The sequence below is a fragment of the Megascapheus bottae genome, chromosome 19 (assembly GCF_031878675.1).
Source record: "Megascapheus bottae isolate mThoBot1 chromosome 19, mThoBot2.hap1, whole genome shotgun sequence".
Taxonomy (NCBI): Eukaryota; Metazoa; Chordata; class Mammalia; order Rodentia; family Geomyidae; genus Megascapheus; species Megascapheus bottae.
Window position 1 is genome coordinate 36000220 of NC_143527.1, and position 27048 is coordinate 36027267.

General features: G+C 39.4%; 1 protein-coding gene across 2 annotated transcripts; it reads right to left on the reverse strand.

Moving 5' to 3' along the window:
• Positions 1 to 26521, reverse strand: Riok3 (RIO kinase 3). Of its 2 annotated transcripts, none has more exons than XM_090353339.1 (13): positions 26313 to 26521; positions 19047 to 19162; positions 17841 to 17986; positions 17636 to 17698; positions 17310 to 17419; positions 14072 to 14215; positions 11579 to 11706; positions 8918 to 9115; positions 7183 to 7342; positions 5189 to 5269; positions 5011 to 5100; positions 3848 to 3955; positions 1 to 1614 (listed from the first exon to the last, which is right to left on the reverse strand). In XM_090353339.1, exons 1-13 carry the CDS (start codon positions 26373 to 26375, stop codon positions 1507 to 1509), a joined length of 1515 nt encoding a protein of 504 aa, XP_090209465.1. In that variant the 5' UTR covers positions 26376 to 26521; the 3' UTR covers positions 1 to 1506. The 2 variants fall into 2 exon arrangements, with proteins under 2 accessions (XP_090209465.1, XP_090209464.1); XM_090353338.1 differs by having other exon boundaries at positions 17636 to 17743; positions 26313 to 26520.
• Between the last annotated feature and the right edge of the window lie 527 nt (positions 26522 to 27048).

The window sequence follows — 27048 nt, forward strand, 5'->3', positions numbered from 1 at the left end:
TTCTAAAATGTTCTCTGCAGGTTTAATTTTTAAAAGCCATGTTCACAGCACACTCCAAGCAATGGTTTGCTGTTTTTTGTTAAACAGAATATATCAGAAAACAAAACAAAAAGTTTTAAATAATTGTTTAAAAATTAGGTCTCTAAATTTTTTGTAAATCCAACAATTACCAGTCATCTACATCTTTATTTCATAGTAGACATGTGAGAAATGTAATGAAATCCCATTCCCTGAAATGGGGTTAAAAGCATTACAGAGCCAAAACAGAAACAAAAATAATTTTTTTTTTAGAAAGAACATATTTGGCATTTTAAAATAATGTTAAAACGTTCAAATGTAAATATTTAGTTTTTTTTTTTAAATTTTCTACTACCAGTCTTAAAGTTTGGATCTTCAAGTTGTTACAGTCTGACTTTAATTCCTGGAGGAATGATTGGGCAGTAGCCAATGAGCTTAACTCCTAACAAAACCAATGTACTTTTCCAATACACTGCTTACTTGTTTCAAAGTAGTGTCTGACCAGTGCCAAAAACCATTAAAAATGAAGCCAGACATAGATGATTAGTTGGTTAGTTTGGTACTCAACTTGTTTTATACATACTTTTCACCCTGTGATTATTATCCCTTTTGTTTGCTCTATACTTTCAAGATCAATACATATCTAATTTTACTGAAATGTAAACTGAAATTTGTTGCATTGACTTCAGTAAGATATGTCAAACATGGTTAAGTCTAATATTCTGTTCTTTCAGATTATTTACATATTACAAATGTAGAGCAGCGACATCATGAGCGCTCACCCATTTAACTTAATTGTAGAAAGGCTGAAAAGTTAGTATTAAAATGAGGTTATGAAGCTCTTACAAATTTATCTCTTTCAAAAAAATCTACAATCTTTTTCTTGGATATGAGCATGGAAAAGTAGCATTCCACTGATTTTCTTCATGTACCAATAAAAGTATTGCTTATGTGTATTTCTACCAGCTCTTCTAAAACAGTTTCCACATTCAACACCCACTACAGAGAAGAAATTTTCCCACAGCATCATGGTCACAACCTAGAGGGGCTCATTTTAGGCTGCAAAATATTTGAGAACGGCTGCAACACAAAATGGGGAAGTAGATAAAGCAACATGTTGTCACACACTTCCTTTGTAAACACACCTGGCCCTTCCTCTCCTTTTAGGAAGTGTTACCTAAGTTTTAATAATTCTCATCAAAACATTTTCTACCATGAGTCATGTAAAATCCCAGCTCCTTCCTTAGATGATCTATAGCTGTTAAAGAACTGTATTATTCTGTTCATAGAATGAGAGGTAGTGACATTTTATTCTCTCAATGCCGAGCTAAAAATTCCACACATCTGGCACATGGATTACAAGGGGAAAAGCACAGAAGCACCACTGTCCACTCCTCTTGTGTTGGAATTCCAAGTCACCCACACCGCACTCGCCGTCGGCGCCGACAATCACTGCCATGTTGATGGGGAAAGCAGTGGGCACTGATGCTATTCAGCATACAGAACTGGCGGGCCTCCATCATCTTTCAAAAATGAAGCAGCTTTTCTTCCATTCTTCTGAACATGATCTTCATTCATTTTCTCCAAAGCTTCTATCTACAAGATCAATACATTGAGCTCATTTGTCAAATTGCTCTCTTCATATACACTACACCTTAGGCTGGGGTGGAATTTTTACTCTTCTAACATGAGACCATCGCTGATGATGTAGTCTTGGACCAGAATTATTGTACCCATCTATGTGTATATACATACATGCTTTTGCTTGTATAACCAGGGTCAAGATCTTTATGAAGTCAGCAACTGGAGTGTGATGTGCTGAGTATTTTGTAGACCATTCCAAGCTCAGGACAAAGGAAACTTTCAACATCTTGGGAAACACAGTAACACCTCACTGAACTACTACACTGTGCCATGTGTATCCATCCCCTTTCTGTGACTTCCTCCATAGGCTTAGGTTCCAGAAGAACACCAATCTTTTGGAAAAGATTCTATAATCATTCTCTGCTTTGGTAAAATGTTGAGTATATAGCTGTTTCGTGTGTGTGTGCATGCGGGTGCGCATATGCATGTTGATTCTGGAGCTTGAACTCAGAGCCTAGGGTTGTCCCTGAGCTTTTGTGCTCAAGGCTAAGGCTCTATCACTTGAGCCATAGCTCTGCTTCTTGTTTTTTGGAGTGGTTAATTGGAAATAAAAGTCTCCCTGATTTTTCTGCCCAGGTTGGCTTCAAACCAAGATCCCCAGATCTTAGCTTCATGAATAGCTGGGAATGAGCCACCAGCACTTGGCTTGTTTCATTTTTTAGTACTTGTTCAATTATAAAATATCTTGGGGCCAGGAGTGTGGCCTAGTGGTAGGGTGCTTGCCTTGAATGCATGAAGCCCTGCATTCAATTCCTCTGTACCACTTACCCAGAAAAAGCCGGAAGTGTTACTGTGGCTCAAATGGTAAAAGTGCTAGCCTTGAGAAAGCTCAAGGACAGTGCCCAGGCCCTGAGTTCAAGCACTAGCAACTTACCGTCCTCATTATCATCTGCCAAGTGAGGTGTTTTTAATTTGTGAATATCTTATCTTTTATTTTTTCTTTGTGTAGAGTCTTCCTTTTGACCCAGGGCAGCCTGGAGTTTGATCTTACTATCTCACTTGTGGCTGGGATAGCAGGTACATACCACTATACCCAACTTTCCCCCATGAACTCATGGCCTTGAGCTTTCTCAACAGACTGCTTGACTGGAGTTCTACCACATGATCTATGCTTCTGGCAATCTTTTTTCTGGCGATTTTGAAGATGGAGTCTCACTGACTTTTCTGGCCTGGTTGGCCTCAAATGGAGATCTTAGTCTCCTGAGTAGCGAGGGTTATGCTTATGAGCCACCATCATCTGGCTATGCCAAGCTTTCTTTTCTTTTCTTTTTTTTTTTTTGCAAGTCCTGGGGCTAGAACTGAAGGCATGGGCACTATCCTTGTGCTTTCTCAAGGCTAACATTCTACCACTAGGCCATGCTTCTAGCCCTATACCCAGCTTTTTATTGGTTGAGATGGGGCCTTGTTACTTTGCTTGCACTGACTTTGAACTACAATCCTCATTTCACATCCTCCTACTGGCAAGATTTATAGGTATAAGCCATCATGAAAGGCTTTTCCCTCACTTTTAAAAAATGTTTTTTGGCTTTGACATTAAGAAGTATTTCTGACAATGGCCATTTCTAACTTTTTGTGTTCTGTTAAGAGCAGGGACCACATATTCCTGTTTTGTCACCTCATGTTTACCAAACTGAATGACTTGTACAAGTAATTTTTTTTGTTTTGTTTTGTTGGTGGTACTAGAGATTAAATTCAGGGCCTCATGCTTGCTAAGCAAGCAGCCTACCATTTAAACCATACTTCCAGCTCTTTTTGCTCTTAGGTTACTTTTCAGATAGGGTCCTCCTTTTTGTCTGGGGCTAGCCTCACAGTGAAATCTGCCTGTCCATGGCCTCCCTCATAGCCATACGAACAGATGCTCACCACCACACACACCTTGTTTGGTTGAGGTGAGAGTCTCACTTTTTACATGGACTGGTCTTGAATTATAATCTTCCCAATCTCTGTCTCTCCAGTAGTTGAGATTATAGGTGTGAGCTACCATGTCTAGCAGAAGATGAGTTTTGCTTAAAGTTATTCTAAGTTTTTAATCCTGAGAAGAACCAAAAGCAACTCAAGAAAAGAAAAATGTCAAGTTAATTTTGTTTGGGGAGAAGAGGGCATGAAATTAGCTCTGGGTTTCTACTATCTCCTCCCTGTAGCTTTTCATAGGCTGCAAGGCAAAAAAGAGTTGTGTATCACTTACCTCAGCTAAGAAATCAGCTTCATTATCTGCTGAGATGTTCAAGCCTGAAACAGCATTGAAGAGCTCCCGCTCACTGAGGGCTTCCTTTACTCCTCCTTTCTGGAAAAACTAACAGCAAAATAGAAGGAAGTCAGAGAGGAACAGTGGCAAAACTCTCTCATAAACTCAGCAGTAGACATACAAAGCCATCCCTGAATTCCACCATTTTTCAGCTACTGATTCTTGTACTCTTAAGTTTAAGGTATGTTCAAGTTCTACTTGCTTTTGTCTCTTTTTTTTTTTTGTCAGTCTTGGGGCTTGAATTCAGGCACTTAGCACTGTCCTTGAGCTTTCTCAAGGCTAGCACTCTACTACTTAAGCCACAGAACCACTTCCAGCTTCTTCAGTGCATATGGTACTGAGGAACTGAACCGAGGACTTCATGCATACAAGGCAAGTACTCCACTACTAAGCCCGTGATTTTGTCTCTTCTTACACATTTGTTCTATCGGCTGAAAAGAGCTCATACATTGAACTTATTTTAGCTATCAAAATGGGTTTCTTTAGCTATCAAAATTGCATAGTGAAGTTTTGAATGTGTTGATATAATATATTCACCAAGTGCCATAAATTAACATTTTCAATCAGGTTCAGGTATCATTTCCAATTTAAAGTTATTTTATTGTTTAGAAAGGTCATTTATATCTGAATCTATTCCTAACAAGTCATTTCCCTTAGAAATGGCAACCAATGTGACCCAGCTCTCTGCTTGAACTTTTCATCTGTTTTTTATTCTGCTCTCAATAACAGTGATATCTAACAGTCTCTCTAAGGAGCCATCTTCCTTTTATTGGCAATAATAATGCAATAAGCACAGAGGTTCACTGCATATTAGCTTCGGTTTAAGCATAATGCTTGAATTAAATGTCTATTCAACTGCTTAAATATTAAGAGTTAAAACAAAAACTTATCTTTTGAACAATGTTGCTCAAGTGTGAGACATATGATAAATTCTTGCTGAAAATGAAATATGACCTTCATATCCTTACCTGAAAGGCAGTTGGCATTCCCCTCCTTCAGTTTCTATGAATCTGAACTTGGTTCTCTTACTAATCTTAAGAGTGAGAAAAATATTTGAACCTGTCATATCTTATTTAAAAAGGCATACTGGTTTACATGCCTACCTGTGAAACATTCCTACAGTCACGGAACAAGAACTCCAGGCCATGAGGATGAGTTGGTTCTACTGACTGACTGACATCAATCAACCAAACCTGTTTAGTATAGAACACAAAAATGTATATATTTATATTCAATAATTTACATGAGTGCCTGAACATGAACATTAAATATGCTACTCACCTGTCCAGCATGCCATAGCATGTTATACTCGCTGAGGTCGGCATGTACCAGAGTGCATTCATTATACAACTTCTGCATCAACTGTGAGGAAGGAAGGCATACACTTAGCGAATGAAGAAATGTTTCTAATTTACCTCTTTAAACACTGGAGGGCATCAGTAGCTAATGCCTATAAACCTAGCCACTGAGGAGGTTGGGATCCAGAGGATCATGGTTCAAAGACACCCTACATAGAAAAGTGCACGTGACTCCATGCCCAAAACACCTGGCAAAAGCCAGGCTGAAGGTGTGGCACAAATGGTAGGGCATAAGCTGAGAGAACAAGACAAGCAAGTGCAAGGCCCTTAGTTTAAAGCCTAGTACCAGCAAAGCATTAATTGAAGTAAAATATCCATATTAGCCAAGATTGCCCAGTAAAACAAAGCTAAGTTAAAAATTTCTTTTTTCAATGCTGGGGAATCCAACCTAGGGCCTGTCCAGACCACACTGCATCCCCAGCTCCAACACCCATTTCCTCTTCATTGTATTACTAGGACTGGTGCTTTTGTTGTTGATTAGCAGAACAATACAAGAAATCAGTGTGTGGTACTCTACTTTGCCCTGTGACACCAAGATTGGTAAGTCATATTTGGATTTCCATATGGATGGCAGCCAGACTAAGGTAAGTTATTTCATTCTCTAAGAGACCCAATGTCCCAATAATTCCTCTATAAGGCATATACAACTCCAAGTTGGAAAGTATTTTCTGTTAGAGATAATCTTGTTTTCATTTTGTTTTGAAGACCAGATCCCAATATATAGCTTAGGTTAGATTCAAACTTTCCATACTCCTGCCTTAGCCTTCTTGAGTGCTGGAATTACAAGTGTGTGCCACTCTACTCCACTGAGATTTCTTTACAGTAAGTAACATCACATATTCACTACTGATGATGACTCCCTAACCCTATAATAGGGATTAACACGTTCGCTCACTACTGTTAATAGAATTAAATAGCGATGCTTTATCTCTCCATCTCTTTCACAGCCACCCCTGCTCTGGAGCTGGAAGAGACTTTCACTATTTCCCTACTGGAGGCAAAGAAAGGCAGCTTATCTTTCTGACTATATTTTTAGCATATTGAACAACACTTTCATATTCACATTAGCTGCTGCCTGACATAATGTCTCCATGAAGAGCCAATGAAAAGTGAATGATGACAAAATGTTAGCAGCATTGTCTTAAGGTTAATTCAGGTGTTACCACAGGGAGAATGCTTCCAATTCTATTATGTCCCATCCCCACTACCATCACTTATGAGACCAAATCTGCTGCCTCTGATTTCCCAACAGTCACTATTCTTTCACTCTGCTCATCATAGTATTCAAAGGCACATGCGACTAGTGAGACTCTAGACCTGCTAACTTTATTTAATGAAGTTTTGTGAAAAATAACTGTATTTCTATGTCATTAAATCTAACAATAAAGCTTTTTCCTGCTCTATGGATCCTTTAGTTTTCTAAAACTACCCAAGATATACACAAAGACAACTCTTAGATGTTACTATCCCTTCACAAACCTTAGTTTTCTTTGTTATGCTACCCTGAAGTAGTACTATTTGAGGAAATTTATTCTGTATTTTGTTGTTGTTGATTTGTGCCTAGGCTGGCCTTGAATCCCTGGGTGTAAATGATCCTCCTGCCTCAGTTCCCCAACAGCTGGGACCAGAGGCACAGACCACCATCTTTGGTTGGAGGAATTGTTTTAAAACTCAGTGCATGAATGCTGTTAAAAAAAGTATGACTCGGGGCCGGGAGTTTGGCCTAGTGGTTAAAGTGCTTGCCTAGCATGCATGAAGACCCAGGTTTGATTCCTCGGTACCACATACATAGAAAAAAGCCGGAAGTGGTGGTGAGGCTCAAGTGGTGGAGTGCTAGCATTGAGGAAGCCCAAGCACAGTACCCAGGCCCTGAGATCAAGCCCCAGGACTGGAAAAAAAAAAAAAAGTACAACTTACATGAAGAGTTTGGTAGTAGGCTTCTTTCATTTCTTCACTACTGAGCTTTACTTCTTTTAATTTAGGGGCTGGAACTTGATCATGACCAATAAAAGACATAACTAAAATATGCTTCTTGAGCAGTACAACTGTTGGACAAGGAATTCCGGCTCTCTGCATTCTACAGAGAAAGAAACAATGAAGACTATAAAGATCAGAAGGAGAAAAATGTGTCATTTGTTCGACAAATACCTAACCTGGGCCTGCAATGAGCTGGCCCTATGCTGTACATGGTGATGCAGGAATACAAAAACAGTAAGACATAGCCTCTCTTGTAAGGACACTGGGGTGATGTAGGGAGGCTCCAGAGCTCATGGCAACAAGAAAGAGGAGGGGAGGGGAGCTGACCAGATGAAGACAGTGTGTGGAGTACATGGAGGTGGTTGAGGATGCAGTCCATTTGGGAATGCAGATCAGCCAACCCAGCTTGATGTGTGATAGGAAAGAAAATGGGAGCTGAGGCCACAGAGACAGGGAAGATACATGCCAGAAAAGATCTTTAAATTCACAATAAAAGCTATGGAAAGCTGCTGAAGAATCTTAAGTAAGGAAGAGTCTGGGAGTTTGGCCTAGAGGTTCAATGCTTGCCTAGTATGCCCGAAGAGCTGGGTTGGATTCCTCGGTACCACAGATATAGAAAAAGCCGGAAGTGGCTCAGTGCCTCATGTGGTAAAGTGCTAGCCTTGAGAAAGCCCAAGGACAGTGCTCAGGCCTAGAGTTCAAGTCCCAAGGTTGGGGGAAAAAAGCAAAGCAAGAAAGAAAGTACAGGAGTATAGAAAAGACATTGGAGGGTAACTGCTTAGGAAATGTTTCTACTTGGAATTTCTAACAAGTTTTATAAGCTAATAATATAATTACTTTTGAAAATAAGCTTCTACAAAATCAAATTTTCAATAAATAATTGGAATGTTCATTTATGGGTACGGTTATTGCTCAGTTTCTTGGTTAATGAAACATATTCCTTGACCAAAAATAAACTACTTAGAGAACTAAGAGAACTAAGAATTCTAATAAAGCAAAGTGAAGTTTGATTGGTTGAGACATTATCCCTACCATATTAATGAAGATGTAATAATTATTTCTGAAAATAAAAAGGAAAATATAATTTGTTCTAAGCCTGTTTTCCTTCTTTTCATTTTTCATTCTCTTTTTCTCTCTCTTTACTTTTTTTTTTCTTTCTTAGCTTGAACTTAGGGCCAGATCGCTGTCCTGAACTATTTTTTCTTTCTTCCTGAAGGCTAATGCTCTACCACTTAAGCCACAGCTTAAAAAAATTTTGATGGTTAACTGGTGATTAAGAGTCTATAGACTTTCCTACCGGGTTGCCTTTGAACCGTAATTCTCAAATCTCAGCATCCTGAATAGCTAGGGTTACAGGTATGAGACATTTGCACCTTGTTATATTTTAAATCTTGAAAAAGGCAATTTAAAGGACAAAACTTATGATACATGATAAAATGTCTTCATATACCTTACATGTTGCTGAGGAGAGAAAAAGGAAGTGGCTTTTTCTTCATGGAAGTCTACATTTAGGTTATATACATGAAAATGTTTTCTCATAAACAGTCTCATTAAACACTGGAATTTCAAGGTCTTTCACTATTTCTACAAATGAATTTAAAAGAAAGCATTGGTCTTTTGCCTTCCTGAAGTAAAAGGCAGTTCCCAGGATTACTTCTAACATGATTTAATTTACCTTGTGAGATTGTGCATTTCTTTTTCTGCCCACATGCGGATGATCTTACGTGGATTTAGTTTACTGAAGCGATCTTTAAACCTGAAATCATCTTTAATATATTTGTCACGATTCTTAAACTCATTCAGGGTTGTTTTAAACACTTTGATGGCACATTCTGCAGGAATAGCTTTACCATCTTCCTTTTCATCCTCCATGCTAAGAAGAAGAAAAGTCAAGTTAGTACAAGTTACTAGCTCATAGCGAAACAATTTCAAAATAAGGATTCTATAACACTAAACCATGTCTGTCTTCTTCCCTTGGTGGTTTTAAGAGCTCAAGTTTCTGATCTTAAGAAACTCCCTTAAGGGAATTACCAAACTGGCCTTAAACTCTCGGCCTTAAGTAATATTCCTTCCTCAAGCTTTCCAAGAAGCTAGAAGTACAGCCATGCAGTACTGTACCTGGCTGGTTTAGGTATTTTATAAAACATTTGAATCTAGCATATACTGTCCTTTACCTAATGACTCTGGAATCAAGCTTAATAAACAACAAAAAGACATGCACTTTCAAACAGGCTACAGTCACCTGAGCTGGTGCAAGGGCAATATTCAATAGAATCAACACTAGATAAATAGATAGATCGACAGGCAGACAGACAACCCTTCTGTGCCTAAAAAATATAAAGGTCAGTAAAGGGAACTTTGCCTGGTGAGTGACAAAGAGGACAAGATACAACAAAAGAAGCACTGCCAGATTCTTTTGGGTGGAAAAAAGCAGGGAAGGCTGCGTGTCACTAGTGTCACCTGAAATAGAATGAAAGCAAGGGGTAGGATGGAAATGTGAAAAGAGCCAGGAAATCGTAGGATGTGCCTGAGAAACAATGAGTATCAATTAAAACTTTGCTGAGAGAATAAAAAGATGGAAGTGAAAGGGATTGGATGGAAATGGATCTGTGAGGGGCCTACACCTTCTATAAGGGTAGCAGGTGATCATGAGGGCTCCTAAGTATGGCACTTTCCTACTTCAGGAAGATCAAGCAAACCAGAATGTCAAGAGAAAGAGGCTAGAGGAGTGGTGCCAACTCAAGAGGCTACTGCCATACTTTTGCAATAGTGAAGTCCTCAAAGAGTTTTGGTAAAAGCAGTGGAAAGAAAAAGAAGTAGATGTAACAAGAATTTACCTTAAATATCTAAAGAGATGTTCAGAGAGAGAGAGAGAGAGAGAGAGAGAGAGAGAGAGAGAGAGAGAGAGAGAGAGAGAGAGAGAGAGAGAGAGAGAGAGAAAGGAACCCTATTTCCAGAGGTAAGATTCTCTATCAAACCTCCAACTTTCCAGGCAAAAAAATGAGACCTTATCTCAAACCAAAGGCCGAGTGAGTGGTAGAGCACACGCCTAAGAAGGGGAAGGCCCTAAGTCCAAAACTGTAACTAGTACCACCCGAAACACAACAAGGTCTGTTACTTTTTTTTTTTTTTTTTTTTTTTTGCCAGTCCTGGGCTTGAGCTCAGGGCCTGAGCACTGTCCTTGGACTTTCTCAAGGCTAGAGCTCTACCACTTGAGCCTCAGCACCACTTCCGGCTTTTTTCTATGTATGTGGTACCGAGGAATCGAACCCGGGTCTTCATGCATGCTAGGCAAGCACTTTAACCACTAGGCCAAACTCCCAGCCCCAGGTCTGTTACTTTTTATTTTCACTACCTTTGAGTCCCAATTGCCACACTGCTCATGTAAACTACATTAAGACTTTTTTTTGGATGGAACTAGGGATTGAATCCAGGGCCTTGCACACACTACACAAGTGCTAGAATCCAAGCTACATTACTAACCAAGAATTTTTATTCTACTTCATTTTCCTCAAAGCAATTTACTAAGATTATACCAAGTACTATTAAATACGATATATGATCTCATCTCAACAAAAATCCTATGAGGTACATATTTTAAATGAGATGTTGTAACTGGCTCTAGATGACCTAACTTGAAAATTGTAAGTTCCATTCCTGCGTTCCTTTTTTTTTTTTTTTTTGGTTCTGAGGGTAGTATGCGTTTACTCCAGCATTGAGCTACACCCTCATGATCAATATTCCCTTTTATCCTCTTCCCTTTCAGAACAGCGTATGATTATACATACATGTTTTATTTACAAAGTGAGACTAAATAGTTAACTACTCAAAAGGCTCAACCAATAGTCATTTGAATTTAAAGTACAAAGTTTCTTCTGTAACACTTTTTTTTTTAAACTCAGGGCTTTGGATTTGCAAGTAGGCACACTATGACTTGAGCTATACCTCCAGCCCTTTTTGTTGTGGTTATTTTTGAGATGGTTTCACTTTCATGTTAGGCTACTTGGACTGTGATCCCTCTTTCTGTTTCCTGCCATAGCTGGATGAGGCACTGAATGATGGGCACTAGCACAAGATTATTGATGTTGGTCATCATACTGAGCTTTTTCTGTTAAGAGGGGATCTCAAGCTCTCTGCCCATCAAACTGCAATCTTTCCAGTCCAAGAAGCTAGGTTTACAAGCATGAGGTACCCATACCCCCAGTCAACAATAACACCTTTCCAATTACTCTACTTGCCATGTAACATTAGCTTTGATTTCTGTATAAACCTACCAATCCTAGGGACACAGGATTAAATTTTTGTTCATGTGATGGTACAGTATTTGCTCATTTACCTCCCTCCATATGCATGAAAGACAACAGATTCTTTTCCTGTACTAATACAGCCAGTGATTGTCTCCAACATTCCAGAGTTGACCATTTTATACATAAGTAAACGTGTCTTGGGATCAACTGCTTTTTCCTGCAAAACATAAAGTACTATAAGCACAAAACATTTTGTGAGTAATTTCTAACATCTTAACATTTAGAATATTACTTTAAAAACTCTATTATTGAATTTACTTAGATGTACATAAAAACAGACTCTTAAAAAGAAGAGTACTCTCAAGATCCAACTGTTTCCTACAAATATAACTCCAATGTCTTAAAAAGTAAGTATCAAGAAAGACCATTCCAAGTCAGACATTAGAAGAATGACACCTGGGATGAGGTATCAAGACCAACCAAGGGCCTTTGTGTTTCAGCTAAGACAGCCCCAAGAGGCTAAGAGGCAAATTTGGTGACAGTCTCTAGTTCAGGCTAGAGCCACTATTTCTGTAAAGTACATTCCCAAGGATCAGGGTTTCCTGCAGAACTTTTATGGCTGACAGCAGAGTTATAACATTCAGTGTAAATAAAAAGAGCAGGCAAACTACTAGCAAAGGAAACTACCCAAGGAGGATAGCATGGGTGGGTGAGGAGGAGAGTTTAGGTGGGGACACAGGAAGAAATTTAATGAAACCAATTGGGGCCCAATCACCTCTCTTGGCTACACCCACCAACATCCAGTACTGAAAGCATCTGATGAGCAGAGTTCATCTGCTGTGCCTCTACCATGCACTCTGGGAAAAGCCCAGCTCCACCAGCCTCTAGGTCACCATAGCCCCAATGTATACAGATGCACATGGAAAACTCTAAGGGAGAGAACTTCTAGGTGCTCAAGCTTAAAAGCATCAGCAGAACCAGTCCTAAGCAGGAATGCCTGGCCTCACGTTCTCCCAGGAAAGCCTATAAGCCTTGCATCTTTATACATTTGTGCCAACCCATTCTTTCCTCCCAGGTAGGTATGGAAGTAGACCAGGTACAGAGACAGTCACAGGTACCTGGTGGCTCTGGCAATGTGTGGAACCAAAGCCAGAGGCTACAAAGGGCATTCAATACTCAGGATTCACTGACCACTAGTACCTTTCCCCTAACAATCTGATGTCCTTCCACTTTATCCACTACAGAGAAAAATGTGCTCCAGAAAGAATAAACTGAAACATGGGAGGTGCTGCCACTGCTTTCCTCCAGGCACAGAACACATGGGGAGAGGACTCAAGGGCAAAGGGTGGCACCACCTGCGCCCTCCTTCCCCTGTGAGAGCAATGAGCATGTTCCCCCCAGCCCCAAGATTACATTTCACAGTCATATTCCAGGACTGGGAAATAGTAGTCACAGATGGAAAGGGATGGGCACTAGGGTGTTCGGTCTGTGCAGATGCTGCATCTCTCCATATAACATACAGATGAAAAGTCCACTGTTCTTAACTCCTGACCTCCCTGACCTCCAGTTTCACCTTTCTAGCTTGTCTATGTAGGTACACTAATAGGCTACGCCTGTCCATCAAGGCCCCTCTGTGTAGCACAGATACTTTTGGAAATTAGGAAACAACCCTTCTCCCTTCCAGTCCTGCATAAGAATCAAACTTCTAGTATGTTGCCTTTCAAGAGATTTGCTCTTTTGTATTCCACCGTTAATCTAAATAAATAGAAATTAAGAACCAAACCCAAAACTAAAACCCATCTCAAGACATTAGCTTAATCAAAATCTTATTTTATCACCAAAACTTAAAATAGTCTATAATTCTTTTGTGTACATGTGTGCCATTCCTCAGGCTTGAACTCTGGGCCTGACCATCCTCCCTGAGCTCTTGTGTTCAAGGCTAGCACTCTACCACTTGAGTCATAGCTCTATTTCGTGCTTTTTGATAGTTAATTGATGATAAGAATCTCACTGACTTTCTTGCCCAGGCTGGCTTTGAATCAATCCTCACATCTTGGCTTCTTAAGTAGCTAGTATTATAGGCTTCAGCCACTAACACATGGCCCGTAGTTTTTCTAAGGGTTATACTCAAGATAGTTTATCATTTTTATTAATGGAAAACAGAGACAATTAAATAAAATACACTAGTAATAATGAGTCTCATGGAATTTTCAGTGTAGGCTGGCTTCAAACTGCAATCCTCAGATCTCAGCCTCCTGAGTAGCTAGGATTACAAATCTGAGCCACTAAGTAACAAGTAACTTAAAAAATCTTGTACACTCAGCTGTAATGTAACCTATATACTATGGCCATTAAAATGTGAGTTTTGTTTAAGTACTACAACATCAAACAGCAAAGCCATCTGGAATATTAAACACACACACAAAGTCTTTGATTTGAGAAAACAATCTCATGAAAAATATCAAACATGTGTGTAAATTTTATTATTTATGCCCCCCCCAACATGTAGTTTCTACTGTGATATTTCCCATTAAAGGAAAACAAAAGAGTTTTGAAAAAACACAAAACTTAAGAATCCTTACCGCAGTAGAATGTTCTTTCTTCTCGTGAAGGCGGGCACTTCGACGTTCTTCTGAGTAGGCATGTTGTTTTAAAGCATTGAAAACATGGTTTGATAGTTTTAAATCCATTCCAATTCCATCTCCTACTTGAAACCCAGGTGCAAACTGATATAAATAGAAAAATTAGCACCTAAACAATTTTAAATGGGAATAAAAACAAAACAAAAGCAGAACACTGGGAATAAGAGTCTTTACTTGGAATCAAATTTTTACTCCATAGATGGCCAGGCTATGAACCCAGAGGCACACAGAGAAGCAATACTATGAAAGGAAGTACAGCCCAGAAGACAGAATTTATTCTATGCAGAAGCCATCCAATCTTATCTAAAACTAAACTCCTTTAGCATATACCTTGTACTCTAAATCAGCCAAAGAAAACAATGTTACACTGTCTGTTAAGTCTTAGCCAAAGAAACTCAACTCTGTAATTATTTGGAGGACTAAATTTCTATGGCACAGTATGGAAAGGTCCCAAAGTTGCACAGTCTACTTAAGTAGCCACAGAGGGATATTTAAATTTGAGTTAATTAACATTAAAATCTGAAGTCAGTTCCTCATTTCATCAGCCAAATTTCAAGTGCTCAACAGCAAAGAAAATCACTGTATTAGAAAGAGCTGTAGAATATTTCCATTACCACAGAGCTTTAAGACTGGAGAGGATATCAGATAGGTCATCTCTCTAGAAATGATGAAGCTTAATAAAACAAAGTATTTACTTAGAAACCTTCTATGTCTTGGCTCATGCCTGTAATTCTAGCTAAGATTAAAGGATTTCAGATCTCAGGAGGATGAGATCTAAGGACTGAGGTTCAAAAATCAGTCCAGGTAGACAAAATCTTCAATCTCTTATCTCCAACTAACTAGCAAAAAGCTGGAAGTGGAGGTGTAGCTCAAGTAGTAAAGAGCTAGACTTCAGTAAAAATACTAAGCATGAGCATATGACCCTAAATTCAAACTCCAGTACTAGCAAAGAAAGAGAAATTAGGATGCTTTGGCTCATGCCTGTAATCCTAACTATTAGGGAGGCAAAGAGGAGGAGGAGGAATAGTGAAGCTGTGGCTCAAGTGGGGCAGCTCTAGTCTTAAGTACTAAGTAGCTCAGTAACAGCACCCAGGCCATGAATTCAAGCCCTAATACCAACACACACACACACACACACACACACACACACACACACACACACACACACACTAAAAAGAAAAATGAAAAGTTAAAGTACATGATTTATAAAGCTGAATTTAAAAAATTATTTTTTAAATTTTATTTTTTGAGGTTTGGAAGAGGCTGGAATGTAACTCATTGGTAGCATGCTTGTTTAACATGGAGATCTGGGTTTGATCCCTAGCTCCACCAAAAAAAAAAAAAAAAAAGAAGAAAAGAAAGGAAAAAAGAAAAAGAAAACAAGTTTTAAAAAGCACAAAACAAGGGCTGGGAGTTTGGCCTGGTGGTAGAGTGCTTGCCTAGCATGCACAAAGACCTAGATTTGATTCCTCGGTACCACATACATAGAAAAAGCCACAAGTGGTGCTGTGGCTCAAGTGGCAGAGTGCTATCATTGAGGAAAAAGCCCAAGGTCAATGCTCAGGCCCTGAGTTCAAGCCTCAGGACTGCCAAAGAAAAAAAGAAAAAGGTACAAAACAGCAAAGAGGCATATAGTAAAAAGTATTTATCCCTCCTATTCCTAGCCTCAATTACTATTTATTTCCTGGGCAGGAATGTTATTTAGTAAAAAGAAATTATGTTAATTTGCAAGGAAACAGATGGACCAAAAATTACATTAAGTGAGATAAGTCAAGTATACAGAGACAAACCACATGTTTTCTCTCATTTGCAGACGCTAGATCTAAAATATCAGGATATAATAAACTATTCAGGTCTCTAGGCATTCACAGACAGGATACTGTCACAAAGGAGGATATTGTTAGGAGAGAAACAAAAAGGTACATTGCTTATGGACAGCTGATCATACAAAATACTATTTACCAAAATGAATTTCCAGGAAATGAGATCAAGATCAAGAGGGCTTTTTTTTTTCCTTTCTCTTTATTTGCTGTTTTTGTTTTCTTTCTGTCCTGTTTATTTACATCTTTGGGAGTGTAAAAGGAGTCATAGAAATGGAGGGACAAAGAGTGAACAAATGCAGCAATGGTATGCACACTATGTTGAAAATTACCTACACCCTTTATAGATGGAGATGGGTGGGAAAACTGGGAGAGAAAACTAGGAGGGCGACATTTTTCAAAAAGAAATGCATTCAGTACCTGACTTATTGAACTATAAATCCTCTGTACATCACCTTTGTAATAAATAATTTTAAAAAGTAAAAATTTAAAAGAATATGCCAAAGAATAAATGTTGTATATAAATGATTTAATTTTAGAATTATGTAAATTTTAAAAGTAAGGCGGTACTAGGCAAGGGGTCTACCCCTTGAGTCACATTCCTAGTCTATTCTGCTTTAGTTTGTATGGTTGGTTGGGTTTTTTTGGTCGGTCATGGGTCTGGGTACTCTCCTTGAACAATTCAGCTCAAGGCTATCACCCTAACCCTGGGACTGGGTGTTGTCCCTGAGCTCTTCAGCCCAAGGTTACCACTCTACCCCTTAAGCCACAGTGCCACTTCAGTTTTCAAGTGGTTAACTGAAGGTAAGAGTCTCATGGACTTTAGTGATCAGGCTGGCTTTGAACTGAGATCCTCAGATTTCAGCCTCCTGAGTAGCTAGGATTATAGGACTATAAATTACCACGCCTGGCTTAGTTTATTTTCATATAGGGTTTCTCATGCTTTGACTTGGGGCAGCCTTGGACCAGCCTTGGACCATAACCCTCCCTACTTCATTTCAGTAGCTGGAATTACAGGTATAAACCACTACACTGGGCTTACTTTTAAGATAAGGTTTAGGTAACTTTTTTAACTAGGCTGGTATTAAACTGGGATCCTATCTTCACCTTCCAAAGAATTTGGTAATACTGGAATTTACCACTATACCTAACCTTAACCAAACTATTTTTTAAAATATTGTTGTAGGGTTTTATTCTGAGGTACTTTATACTCTTTCAGTGTCTAAATTTTCCTATTGCTGTATTGTCATCCAGAACATGTGTAGAAGCAAAGGTGTTTGTAGACATTTAAAAATTTAATACACGCGTGAAATTATATTCAAACAAAATGATCAATTCGGGTATTTTCTGCAACTTACATTTTCCATTCTTGCTGTATTCTTTCTCCCACATACTACTTCATCATGTTTGGTAGTGATGTCTTTTCCTTTTCCGATAAAACCCTTTTTGGGAGTAGGAACTGGTTTTGCTAACGGTGATCAAGACAAGCATATAAAAGAATAAATCACTATACTCAACATTGTCTCAACAGACATTTGAATCTAATAGAGTAAATCACTAAATGATATTCAAGGACAAATATGAAAAATATAAAAGGGTTCATTAAACAAAAAGAATTTCCCATCTCCGCCCTTGTTCCTCATCCCCACTGCTCCCAGAAATGAAAAGCGCTGATAATAAATACCTGGTCTGTAGGGATCGTCACGAGTATCCTGCCAGTCTACTTCATCTTCAGAGCTATCACTGTCTTCAAAAGGATGTACTTTTCGATAATTTTCAAAGGAAATGGAAACTTGAAAGGCAGAAATAGTTGAAGGTTAATTGAGGAACACAGTACGGAATAAGCATTTTGATCACCCAATAGAGTTATCATAGTAAGATTATAGTACCTTTGCTATCGCCATTGAATTTTTTTTCTTCACGCCTAAGCTGTGCATCATACTCTCTGTCAAATTCCATCTGCAACATCTGAGCCAGCATCAGGTCACTGGAAGTGTCAATATTCTCTCCAGAAATAAATGGTCCTTCAGCAACACTATTCAAAATAAGGTGATATAAACTACTGTAGCTTGCTGGTGCAAACAGAGTCTACCAACTTTTTGAGAGCAGGGTTGGTCTTTTCAGTGTTATAAACAAACTAACAATGGACAACAATTCTACCAAACCATTCACCTTTCCCTGCCCAGTAAGTCTCAAAATCAATGGTCTAAGTCTATGATAGCACCAATAGGATTAAGGGAACCAAGAGAGAAAGAAAATACTCTATCAGCAAATCCACAGAACAGAATGCACTTGCTCTGCGTTCAAGTCCAAGGGAAGATAACCTCTACTCACACACAAAAAAATCAAAACAAAAAATAAACCTTATGAAAAGATTAAGTACAAACACCTGAAAACTATACCTCATCTAGTTCAAGTATTTCATTAATATAAGGTAACAAAACCAAGTGAAACAGTCTTTTGTCCAAGATAATATAATTTGAGTACCCCTTATCTGAAATGTTTGGCACAAAGTGTTTCAGATTTCAGTTTTCTCTTTTGTTTGCTGAGGTACTGAGGGTGAAATTAGGCTTCACTCTTGCTAGGCAGGTACACTACCACTTCAGCCACACCTCCACTTTGTTGCTGGAGATAACAGGCACCACTGTGCTGTTCAGTCATTGTAGAGATGACATTCTTGAACATTTTTATGCCAGGGCTGGCCTTGAACTACAATCTCCCTAATCTCTGCCTCCCACATAGCTAAGATTGCAGGCAAGATCTACCAAGGCTGGTAGTCTTCTTATAATATTTGCACAGATTGCTAATTGGTCTTCCCTGGTCTCACACACAGAAAAAGAAGAAAGAAGAACAACAATTTGGAATACCCCAGAATTTTTCTGTATGCTTCTTGAGTGCTAAAAACATTTTGGGATTTTCAATCTATATAGAATCAAAACACAAATATCAGTAGTAGATTCTCAGCCTGGTGCTCTTTCTATTGCATTGCTCTTCTAAATGTATGTCCTCAACATTGGTCAGGACGATCATTCAGCAAATCCTAAAATTTTATCACAGAAAACAGGTACAACAGATACTTTGTGAATGTGACTTACACAACTTCGGGAAAAGCAGCAGCTTCTTCTTCTAACTGCAATTCTTTAGCCAACTGTTCACTCATCACATCAGCCAAAGAACAGGATATTGTGTTTTGAGGGGTGGCCCACGGACACTGTTTTAAAAAGAAGAAAATTATATATACCTAATCATAGCATACAGACAAGGTTATCTTTTGAGAACTGAAACCAAATTGAATGATTTCAGAAACCACCTTAAAGGAAAAATATTAACTACTATCTCATATCTCATCAAGGATAAATAGAAACAAAAATAGCCAGTAGAGCCATCTGGCAAGAGTGGTAGGTATGTTCTTGGTTGAAGGAAATACCAGGCTATTAGAGCATAAGCCCGCAAGTCCAAGAGCTCAGCTATCTCCTCTTGTTCAGTAACTTGCTCACCAACCAATCTCCTGTTTATGATTTAGTCTCACGTAGACGATCTTCCAGGAATTGTCTATACCAATTAGCACAATATATCAGTCTAATCTAAGCCTTAAGTCTCACCTAACTGTAAACGTCTGTATCAACCCCTCTTCAAGATATCTTGGTATATTCCAAGACAAAACCAAAATATAAACCACAAATTACCCTTCTGAAGTTTAAAATTTAGGAATTGAACTTTTGAAACAATATATACTATGATTATCTTTTCTCTGAGACCCTTTTTAAACAGTTGACCTTGTTACCTGGTATATTTGAAATAGGAAAGAGAAGGAGGGAAAACAAGGCGATTGAAAGGGGGAAAGGGAAATGGGGACAGAAACACGAGAAGGGCTACCCATGTGCCAGACGTAATGCACCCACTACCTGATGAATGAATGTAACTGTAACCCCTCTATACATCACCCCAATTTTTTATTATAAAAATAAGACATAAAAAAAGGAAAGAGCATTTTCACCACAGACGGTTAAAATTGATAGTGTGTGTGTGTGTGTGTGTGTGGTACTGGCATTTGCAATGAGGACTTCATGCTTGCTAGGCAGATGTTCTACCACTTAGCCATGCCTCCAGTACCGTTTTTCTCCTGTTATTTTTAGGATGGGGTGTCATATCACAGGCAAGTGTTATTTCATTCAGATTCCCACCATGGAAGTTAAATCTTAGGAACTTTTCTCCCCAGGCTGGCCTAGAATCTCAATTCCCCCAATCTCAGCCATCCTATGGATCTTGGGATGACAAGTATATGCTACTGTGCTCAGCCGTGGGCTCAAGACAGGCCTCAAGCATTTCTGCCTAAGCTGGCCTTGAACTGCAATGTTCCTAATCTGAACTTCCCCTGTAGCTAGGAGCATTCAGAAATCCACAGGCAACCAGCTGTTTCAATCTTCCTAAAATACAAATTCTAGATTTCACTATTTTTTCCAAACCAGTCTTGTTTCTATTGTCTAATATAGAATTTAGCAAAAGTTGTTATCTAGCCTCAAAATTACTTAATCAAGATTAGTTAGCAAACAGAGCCTCTAATAAAGATGATCTCTGAGTGTGAGAAGTAATGTACCTACTACCTGCAAACTATAACCCCTCTATATTATTACCCCAACAATATAGAAAAAGAAAAACCGCAAAAAAGAAGATGATCTCAGAAACAACTAGGCATAGACATAGGTCAGCTAACATAGCACTGTGGGGCAGGACTTGACTTGGTTCAAGCATGTGTGTGGAGTAGGTGAGGATGTTATATAGTGGTAGCTATATTTATGCCCCAGTGAATCAGAATCAAGGTTTTTCTGGTCTCAGCCTAAGACTAAGGAGATGCACCTGTCCTTAGCACATACCTACAGTAGCCACTGCAGTTTGTTCCAGTCCATTACAAGTTCAGATCAGATCTAAAGAAGATAGGGAGGCTTTCTAAAAGTTTAATGTGGCTTTCATTCACTCAGAGCTTATCAGCAATAAAACTGAAGCTCTCCATAATCTGCAGAACATAGTTAATCTTTAAACTATGTGACTCAGCTGACTTCCTTCTTCTCTTGAACCTAGAAATCTTTGGCCTGATCAGTTTCAAAGTTCAGGTTTTTCAAAAGGCAGATGACATATTCTCTCTAACCCAGAATACTCACTTACATTTACTATGATTAATAGTAGTGTAACAGGTGGTATTTACTGTCTTCCTTGTTCTCTTTCTCCTTCGCTTATTCCCTTTCAATCCTTGACAATTCCAAGGACTGAACCCAGAACATCTCATATGGCATGTAAGCAGCCTACCTAAGATATTTCAGTTCAATATTTCTTAAGTTTGAGTAATACAGCTAAATAGTCAAAGCGCAAGCAAGGGGCTGCTGGCTCATACCTGTAATCCTAGTGACTCAGGAGGCTGAGATCTGAGGGTCAAGGTTCAAAGCCAATTTAGGCAGGAAAGTTCTCCTGAGACTCTTATCTCCAATTAATCACTCAAAAACTGGAGGACACTGTGGCTCACATGGTAGAACAGAGCACTAGCCTTGAGCACACAGGCTCAGGGACAGCACCCAAGCCCTGAGTCCAACAACCGACACACTGACATGCATACATGTGCACACACACACACACACACTAAACCTACGGTGAGGTGAAAAACTCATTCTAGCTCTATCCACATTATCTACTCTATTCAACATCATAAACTACCATTGCATCAAACTCTGATGGGACATTAACCACACAGTCTAAGGGCATCCATGATGGCTAATCAAGAAACACTGCTGGAAGTGACCTTTTCCACAGTCCATGTAGATTCCCCTCTGTTTCCTATCTTCTCTGTTAGTTGTTCTTCTTAGATATCTCCATAAGTAAACAACTTTTGTCACACTCTTACTGCCATGGTATCCTGCCTCACACCTGGCCCAGAAACATAAGCAAGTGACCATGGACTGAACTCTCTGAAACTGTGAGCCAAAGTTAATGCTTCCCCTCCTTGTTCTCCCAGGTTTTGTCACAGCTACACAAAAGTAACTAACACAACATTCAGTAGTCCCATAACCAGCTCCCTGAAATTCTTTTACTCTTGCTGAAGAGCCCTAAGACAATAGTCTTAGTTTTCTTCTCTTTGGTATAGCATCACCACAAAACTCTGTTCCTCACTGTTCATCATTTCTGTCACACCTGGCTGGCTGGCTGCAAACTCCCAACAATGTATCTCTAGCCCCCTGCCTCACTTTACAAAAAGATTTTACTGAAAACAACTATAGGGGGTCGAGTAAAATTTTTTAAAAAAGGCAAAGTAGGTAAATAATTTGGTCAAAGAAACGGCCACCCATGGGAAAACAGATCCCTTTTCTAGCTATGTAGCAACAAGATATGATCCAGGAAGAATATTTGAATCATTTTACATCTCTGACAGGGTCCCTAGAAAAGTCTGGTTGGTGACAATCCATTAAATAGTAAATTAAATCTAAGGAGGATATTCTTAGGGGAGTAACACAAAGGTGTAATGCCTACGTGTTTGAGATCATATAAAATAATATTTATCTAAATGAACTGCAGGAAATAGAAACAAGGGATTTTTTTTTTTTTTTTTTTTGCCAGTCCTGGGCTTGAGCTCAGGGCCTGAGCACTTGGACTTTCTCAAGGCTAGAGCTCTACTACTTGAGCCTCAGCACCACTTCTGGCTTTTTTCTATGTATGTGGTACCGAGGAATAGAACCTGGGTCTTCATGCATGCTAGGCAAGCACTTTAAACACTAGGCCAAACTCCCGGCCGGATTTTTTTCTTTGTTGATTTTTTCTTTTTGTCTTGTTTATATGTCTTAGGGAGGGTTATAGGGCACAGAAATGGCACAGTAGGGACAAAGGTTGAACAGATACAGTAGTGATACTCACTAGACACTATGTTGACAACTTATGGATGGAGATGGGAGGGAAAAACTAAGAGAGCAAGGGAAAGAGATGTACTCTTTAACTTCTGTATCTGTAACTCCTTTATAATAACAAAACTAAAAATAAAATTAAAATTATAACTAGTTTTGTTTTTATAGAAAATGGATAAAGATAACAGTTCCCAAATACCCTTTACTCAGTTTCTCCTGCCATAAATATCTTGTACAAATACTGTATGTACATTTGTCACTTTTAGTAAACCAATGGTAACATGTAATTAACTAAGGTCCTTATATTTAAACATCTTTAATTATTTTCTAATGCCCTTTTACTATTCCAGAATCCTATCCAGGACACATTATATTTAATCATCATGTCTCCTTATGATTCCCTTGGCTGTTTGTCTGACTCTTATTATGATTGTCATGACAGTTTTGAGTAAAATCATTGATTCATTTTTTTCAACAAAGCTACACATTTCCTCACCTTTGCCTACAATTTGCCAATTCTCTCTTCTGGCAAATTCCCCAAAATAGTTTGCTTTTAATAGCAGTTTGGTATTTGTAACAGCAGTTTGGCATTTGTAACTAACAAAGTGGGGTCCTGTCAGAGGGTCTATAGGTCAAAGTTTTCATAATAGTACTAAGATATTCTTTGTCTTTTAAATTGTCATTCTTTCAGCTGTAGAGTTTTCCAGACTCTACATTGGATATAATGACATCAACATGCTGATGGCTATTGAGATGTGTGCTTGTGAATATTAAGCTTGTGTATACTTGTATTTTCTCAAAAAAAAATTTTTTTTTTTTGCCAGTCCTGGGCTTGAGCTCAGGGCCTGAGCACTGTCCTTGGACTTTCTCAAGGCTAGAGCTCTACCACTTGAGCCTCAGCACCACTTCCAGCTTTTTTCTATGTATGTGGTACCAAGGAATCAAACCCGGGTCTTCGTGCATGCTAGGCAAGCACTTTAACCACTAGGCCAAACTCCTGGCCCTGTATTTTCTCAAATTTTCTATGTCAGTATGTTTATCATATAAATGCACATTTTAGAGACTCGATTTGTTCTCAGTATTTCTACTATGTTACTATTCACATTCAATCAATTATACATGCTATAGTTAGATAATTGTGAGAATGGACTTTTTTTTCATTACATCAAAATATCTCAAGAAACTGAATCTTAAAGGGGATGCAAATATCCAGCTATCTTTTACTAAAGGAGTGTGTGTGTGTGTGTGTGTGTGTGTGTGTGTGTGTGTGTGTGCCTGTTGTCCTGGGGCTTCAAGTCAAGGCCTGAGCACTGTCCTTGAGCTTTGTGTTCAAAGCAAGAACTCTGCCATTGGAACTCCACTTCTGGCTTTTTAGTAGGTAACTGGGAGTAAGAGTCTCCCAGGATCAAAGACTGGGTTGGCTTTGAACCATAATCCTCTGATCTGTCTCCTAAGTAGCTAGGATTATAGGTGTAAGCCACTGGCACATGGTTCATTAATTGTTAAGAGTATAAAAAGGTCCAAACTATAAAGTTCTACAAATTACTACCCTTAAATATTTCTTCCATTCTTCAAGACCTTCCTCAAATTTCTAATTCTTTCCTATAGTCTACAGTAAGAGTTGGATTTTCCATGAGGTTAAAATTTTCCACAGAAAAATATGTGGTTTATTTTAATTATATACATACTATCCAAATAGATTGTTTTTGTTTAAATAAAAATAAAGAATATTGTTTATAGGGCATAGATCATATGTCAAAGTAGAAATAATAAGACAGAGATTTGGATGGGGAAAAATGGAAATACATCATTATATAGCATTTATACCACATATAAATATATAGAAGTGCTTCCAGAAACTATGTAATCAGCCTAATACCAAAACTAGAAAAAGATATTTAAGTGATTTTCTTAACAGTTTTGCCTGCCAAAGCTGTCATCCCAATATAACATTAATAAGCACTGGAACTATATTTTATGTTTAATGATGAAAATAGAATTTTATTTCAGTGATATATATTCATATGAGACCATGACTGATGCAAAATAGTTTATTCCAAGGTTACTATGTCTTCATTTGACTTTTTTTTTTTTTGCAAACCTTGTGGAGGAATTTAACATGTAGAGTGTATTTTTATTAGTCTCTATTATATCATTTGTCACTTCATGTCTATGGATCATGAATCTTGACCTTGTAAACAAGGTCTTTACAACAGTAACCATTATGTAACCATGATTGTTAATGTGATTGTTAACCACATTTACCAATGTAATACCTTAGATTCTACCTATACTTCTACAACTTTCAGAAAATCAACTTTACTTAATAGCTGATTATTTACCTCCTTTACTGTTAAGTCCAAGCCTGAAGGTACGATAACATTAACCGGAACCCTTTTAAACGGAGCAAGTGTTTTCTATGCTAGTATGCAAAGGGAAATTATGAACCTAAGAAAAATCTGGGTTTTTTTCAAGCCTTATTTTTTTTTTTTTGTGGGTCATGGGGCTTCAACTCAGCCTGGGTGCTGTCCCTGAGCTCTTCAGCTCAAGGCTACCACCCTACCCTTGAGCCAAGCCTCACTTCCCGTTTTCTAGAGGTTAATTGGAGATAAAAGAGTTTCAGGTCCTATTGTGCCCGGACTGGCTTTGAACCTTGATCCTCTGATGTCGGCCTCCTAAGTAAGCTAGGATTACAGGCGTGAGCCACCAGCGCGGCTCAAGCCTTAATTTGAGGAGCACAAATCCCAATGGAGTGCTCTCGTTCTCAAGCAAACGAGTAAGACGGCAGAAGGCTTTTCAACCTTCTAGGGAAAGTAACTCGAAAGGGGGCATCTTGAAAACTTAGAAGCAGCTGTGAAATAAGGACTCTGAAGCTTGCCATTCTGGGGGGCGGGGAGGGAGTTTGTTCAATCCGAGACAGATCATGAAAATTCCTTTTTTTTTTTTTTTTTTTACAGTAAGCAGTGAATACTTTGGTATTGACGTCGGGAGAGGGAGGAGGGAGGGGAAGAGACAGAAAGAGAGAGAGAGTCTGTTCTACCATTATGACTTAAAAGAAATTACCGAATGAAGATAATTACACTTGTCCAATTAAGGAAGCATCTACCAAAAACAACTTTCTAGCCAGCCCTCCGTGTGTTGGATTCATTCCGCCTGCCCGAAACAAGACGACCCTTGTTTCCCCTCCCGTGTCAACGACGCAAAGGGAGATCCCCTCAAATCTACGTGACAGGGGCTCAGAAAGCAAGACGCAGAAGGAGTGGCGGACCCCCAACGCATCCAGGCCCGTCTTGGGGATCCCCAGCTGCCCTCCCTCGCCTTTCCCCAACACCCCCTGCCTCCGCCTGCAGTTTGGCTGCCGGTCGGGGTCGCCGGGGGTCCCGCCACTCCACCTCCCCGAATCGCTCCTCCTAGAGTTCGGAAACGACCTGGCCCAAGTGACGGAGGCAGGTAGACCCGCCTCGCATTACCGCTCACCTTGTTGGTCCCCCAGGGCGTAGCCGGCCCGGGTTCAGGTGATGCGACGCCGACCAGATCCATTCAATGAAGAAGATAGGGACAAAGAACAGGGCAGAGAGATGGCAGGTCGAGAAGCAGACTCCGCCGAGGAGACACGCTGGCCTGGGGTGAGCGGCTGGTGGTGCGGGATCTACGGTGACAGATGGCGGCGGCAGCGTCCGGAACTAGACTTCTCCTCTTCCGCCCGCACCGCCCCTACTCGCTTCCGATTGGCTGCCCGCACCGGGCGGGCCTCACTTCCGGCCACTGCCTAGTGGGAGGCCGAACTAAAGGTTCCGCTGTCAACAGCTGGGCAGCCCATCAGTCCGGGCTGGGTGTGGCTCCCCGGCTGGGCTCCGCTAGTTCCAGCTCCGCCTTTTTTTTTTTCCTTCTACCCAGGCAGCCTTTGAATCTAACAACACCAGACTAGTCACTATGAATAAACAAACCAGACGTTTTCTGCTCATTCATTATTTCCTGGCACTATTCTAAAGTGGGAGACAGAAAAATGGCCAGGTTTGGAGAGGAAAAGGCAATGAAGGAGAAAAGAAAGATCATCATGTTTATTGAATTATTGGCTTGTCCTGTGGGGACAAGGTGTGAGTAGGAACATGATTGCATATTTTAATTTTTTATTCTATTTATTTTATAAAGAAATTCTCGTCCTGTGCTGGTAGCTCACACCTGTAATCCTAGCTACTCAGGAGGCTGAGAT

Bases quoted from the DNA above. Each gene is read 5' to 3' on its own strand.
- Riok3 (XM_090353338.1), bottom strand. From the start codon at position 26,375: ATGGATCTGGTCGGCGTCGCATCACCTGAACCCGGGCCGGCTACGCCC. The intron at 11,707-14,071 runs GTAAGGATTCTT...TATGTTTTGCAG, and splicing joins AGAAAGAACATTCTACTGCG to GAAAAAGCAGTTGATCCCAA. The intron at 5,270-7,182 runs GTAAGTTGTACT...CCTTCCTCACAG, and splicing joins CCTACTACCAAACTCTTCAT to TTGATGCAGAAGTTGTATAA.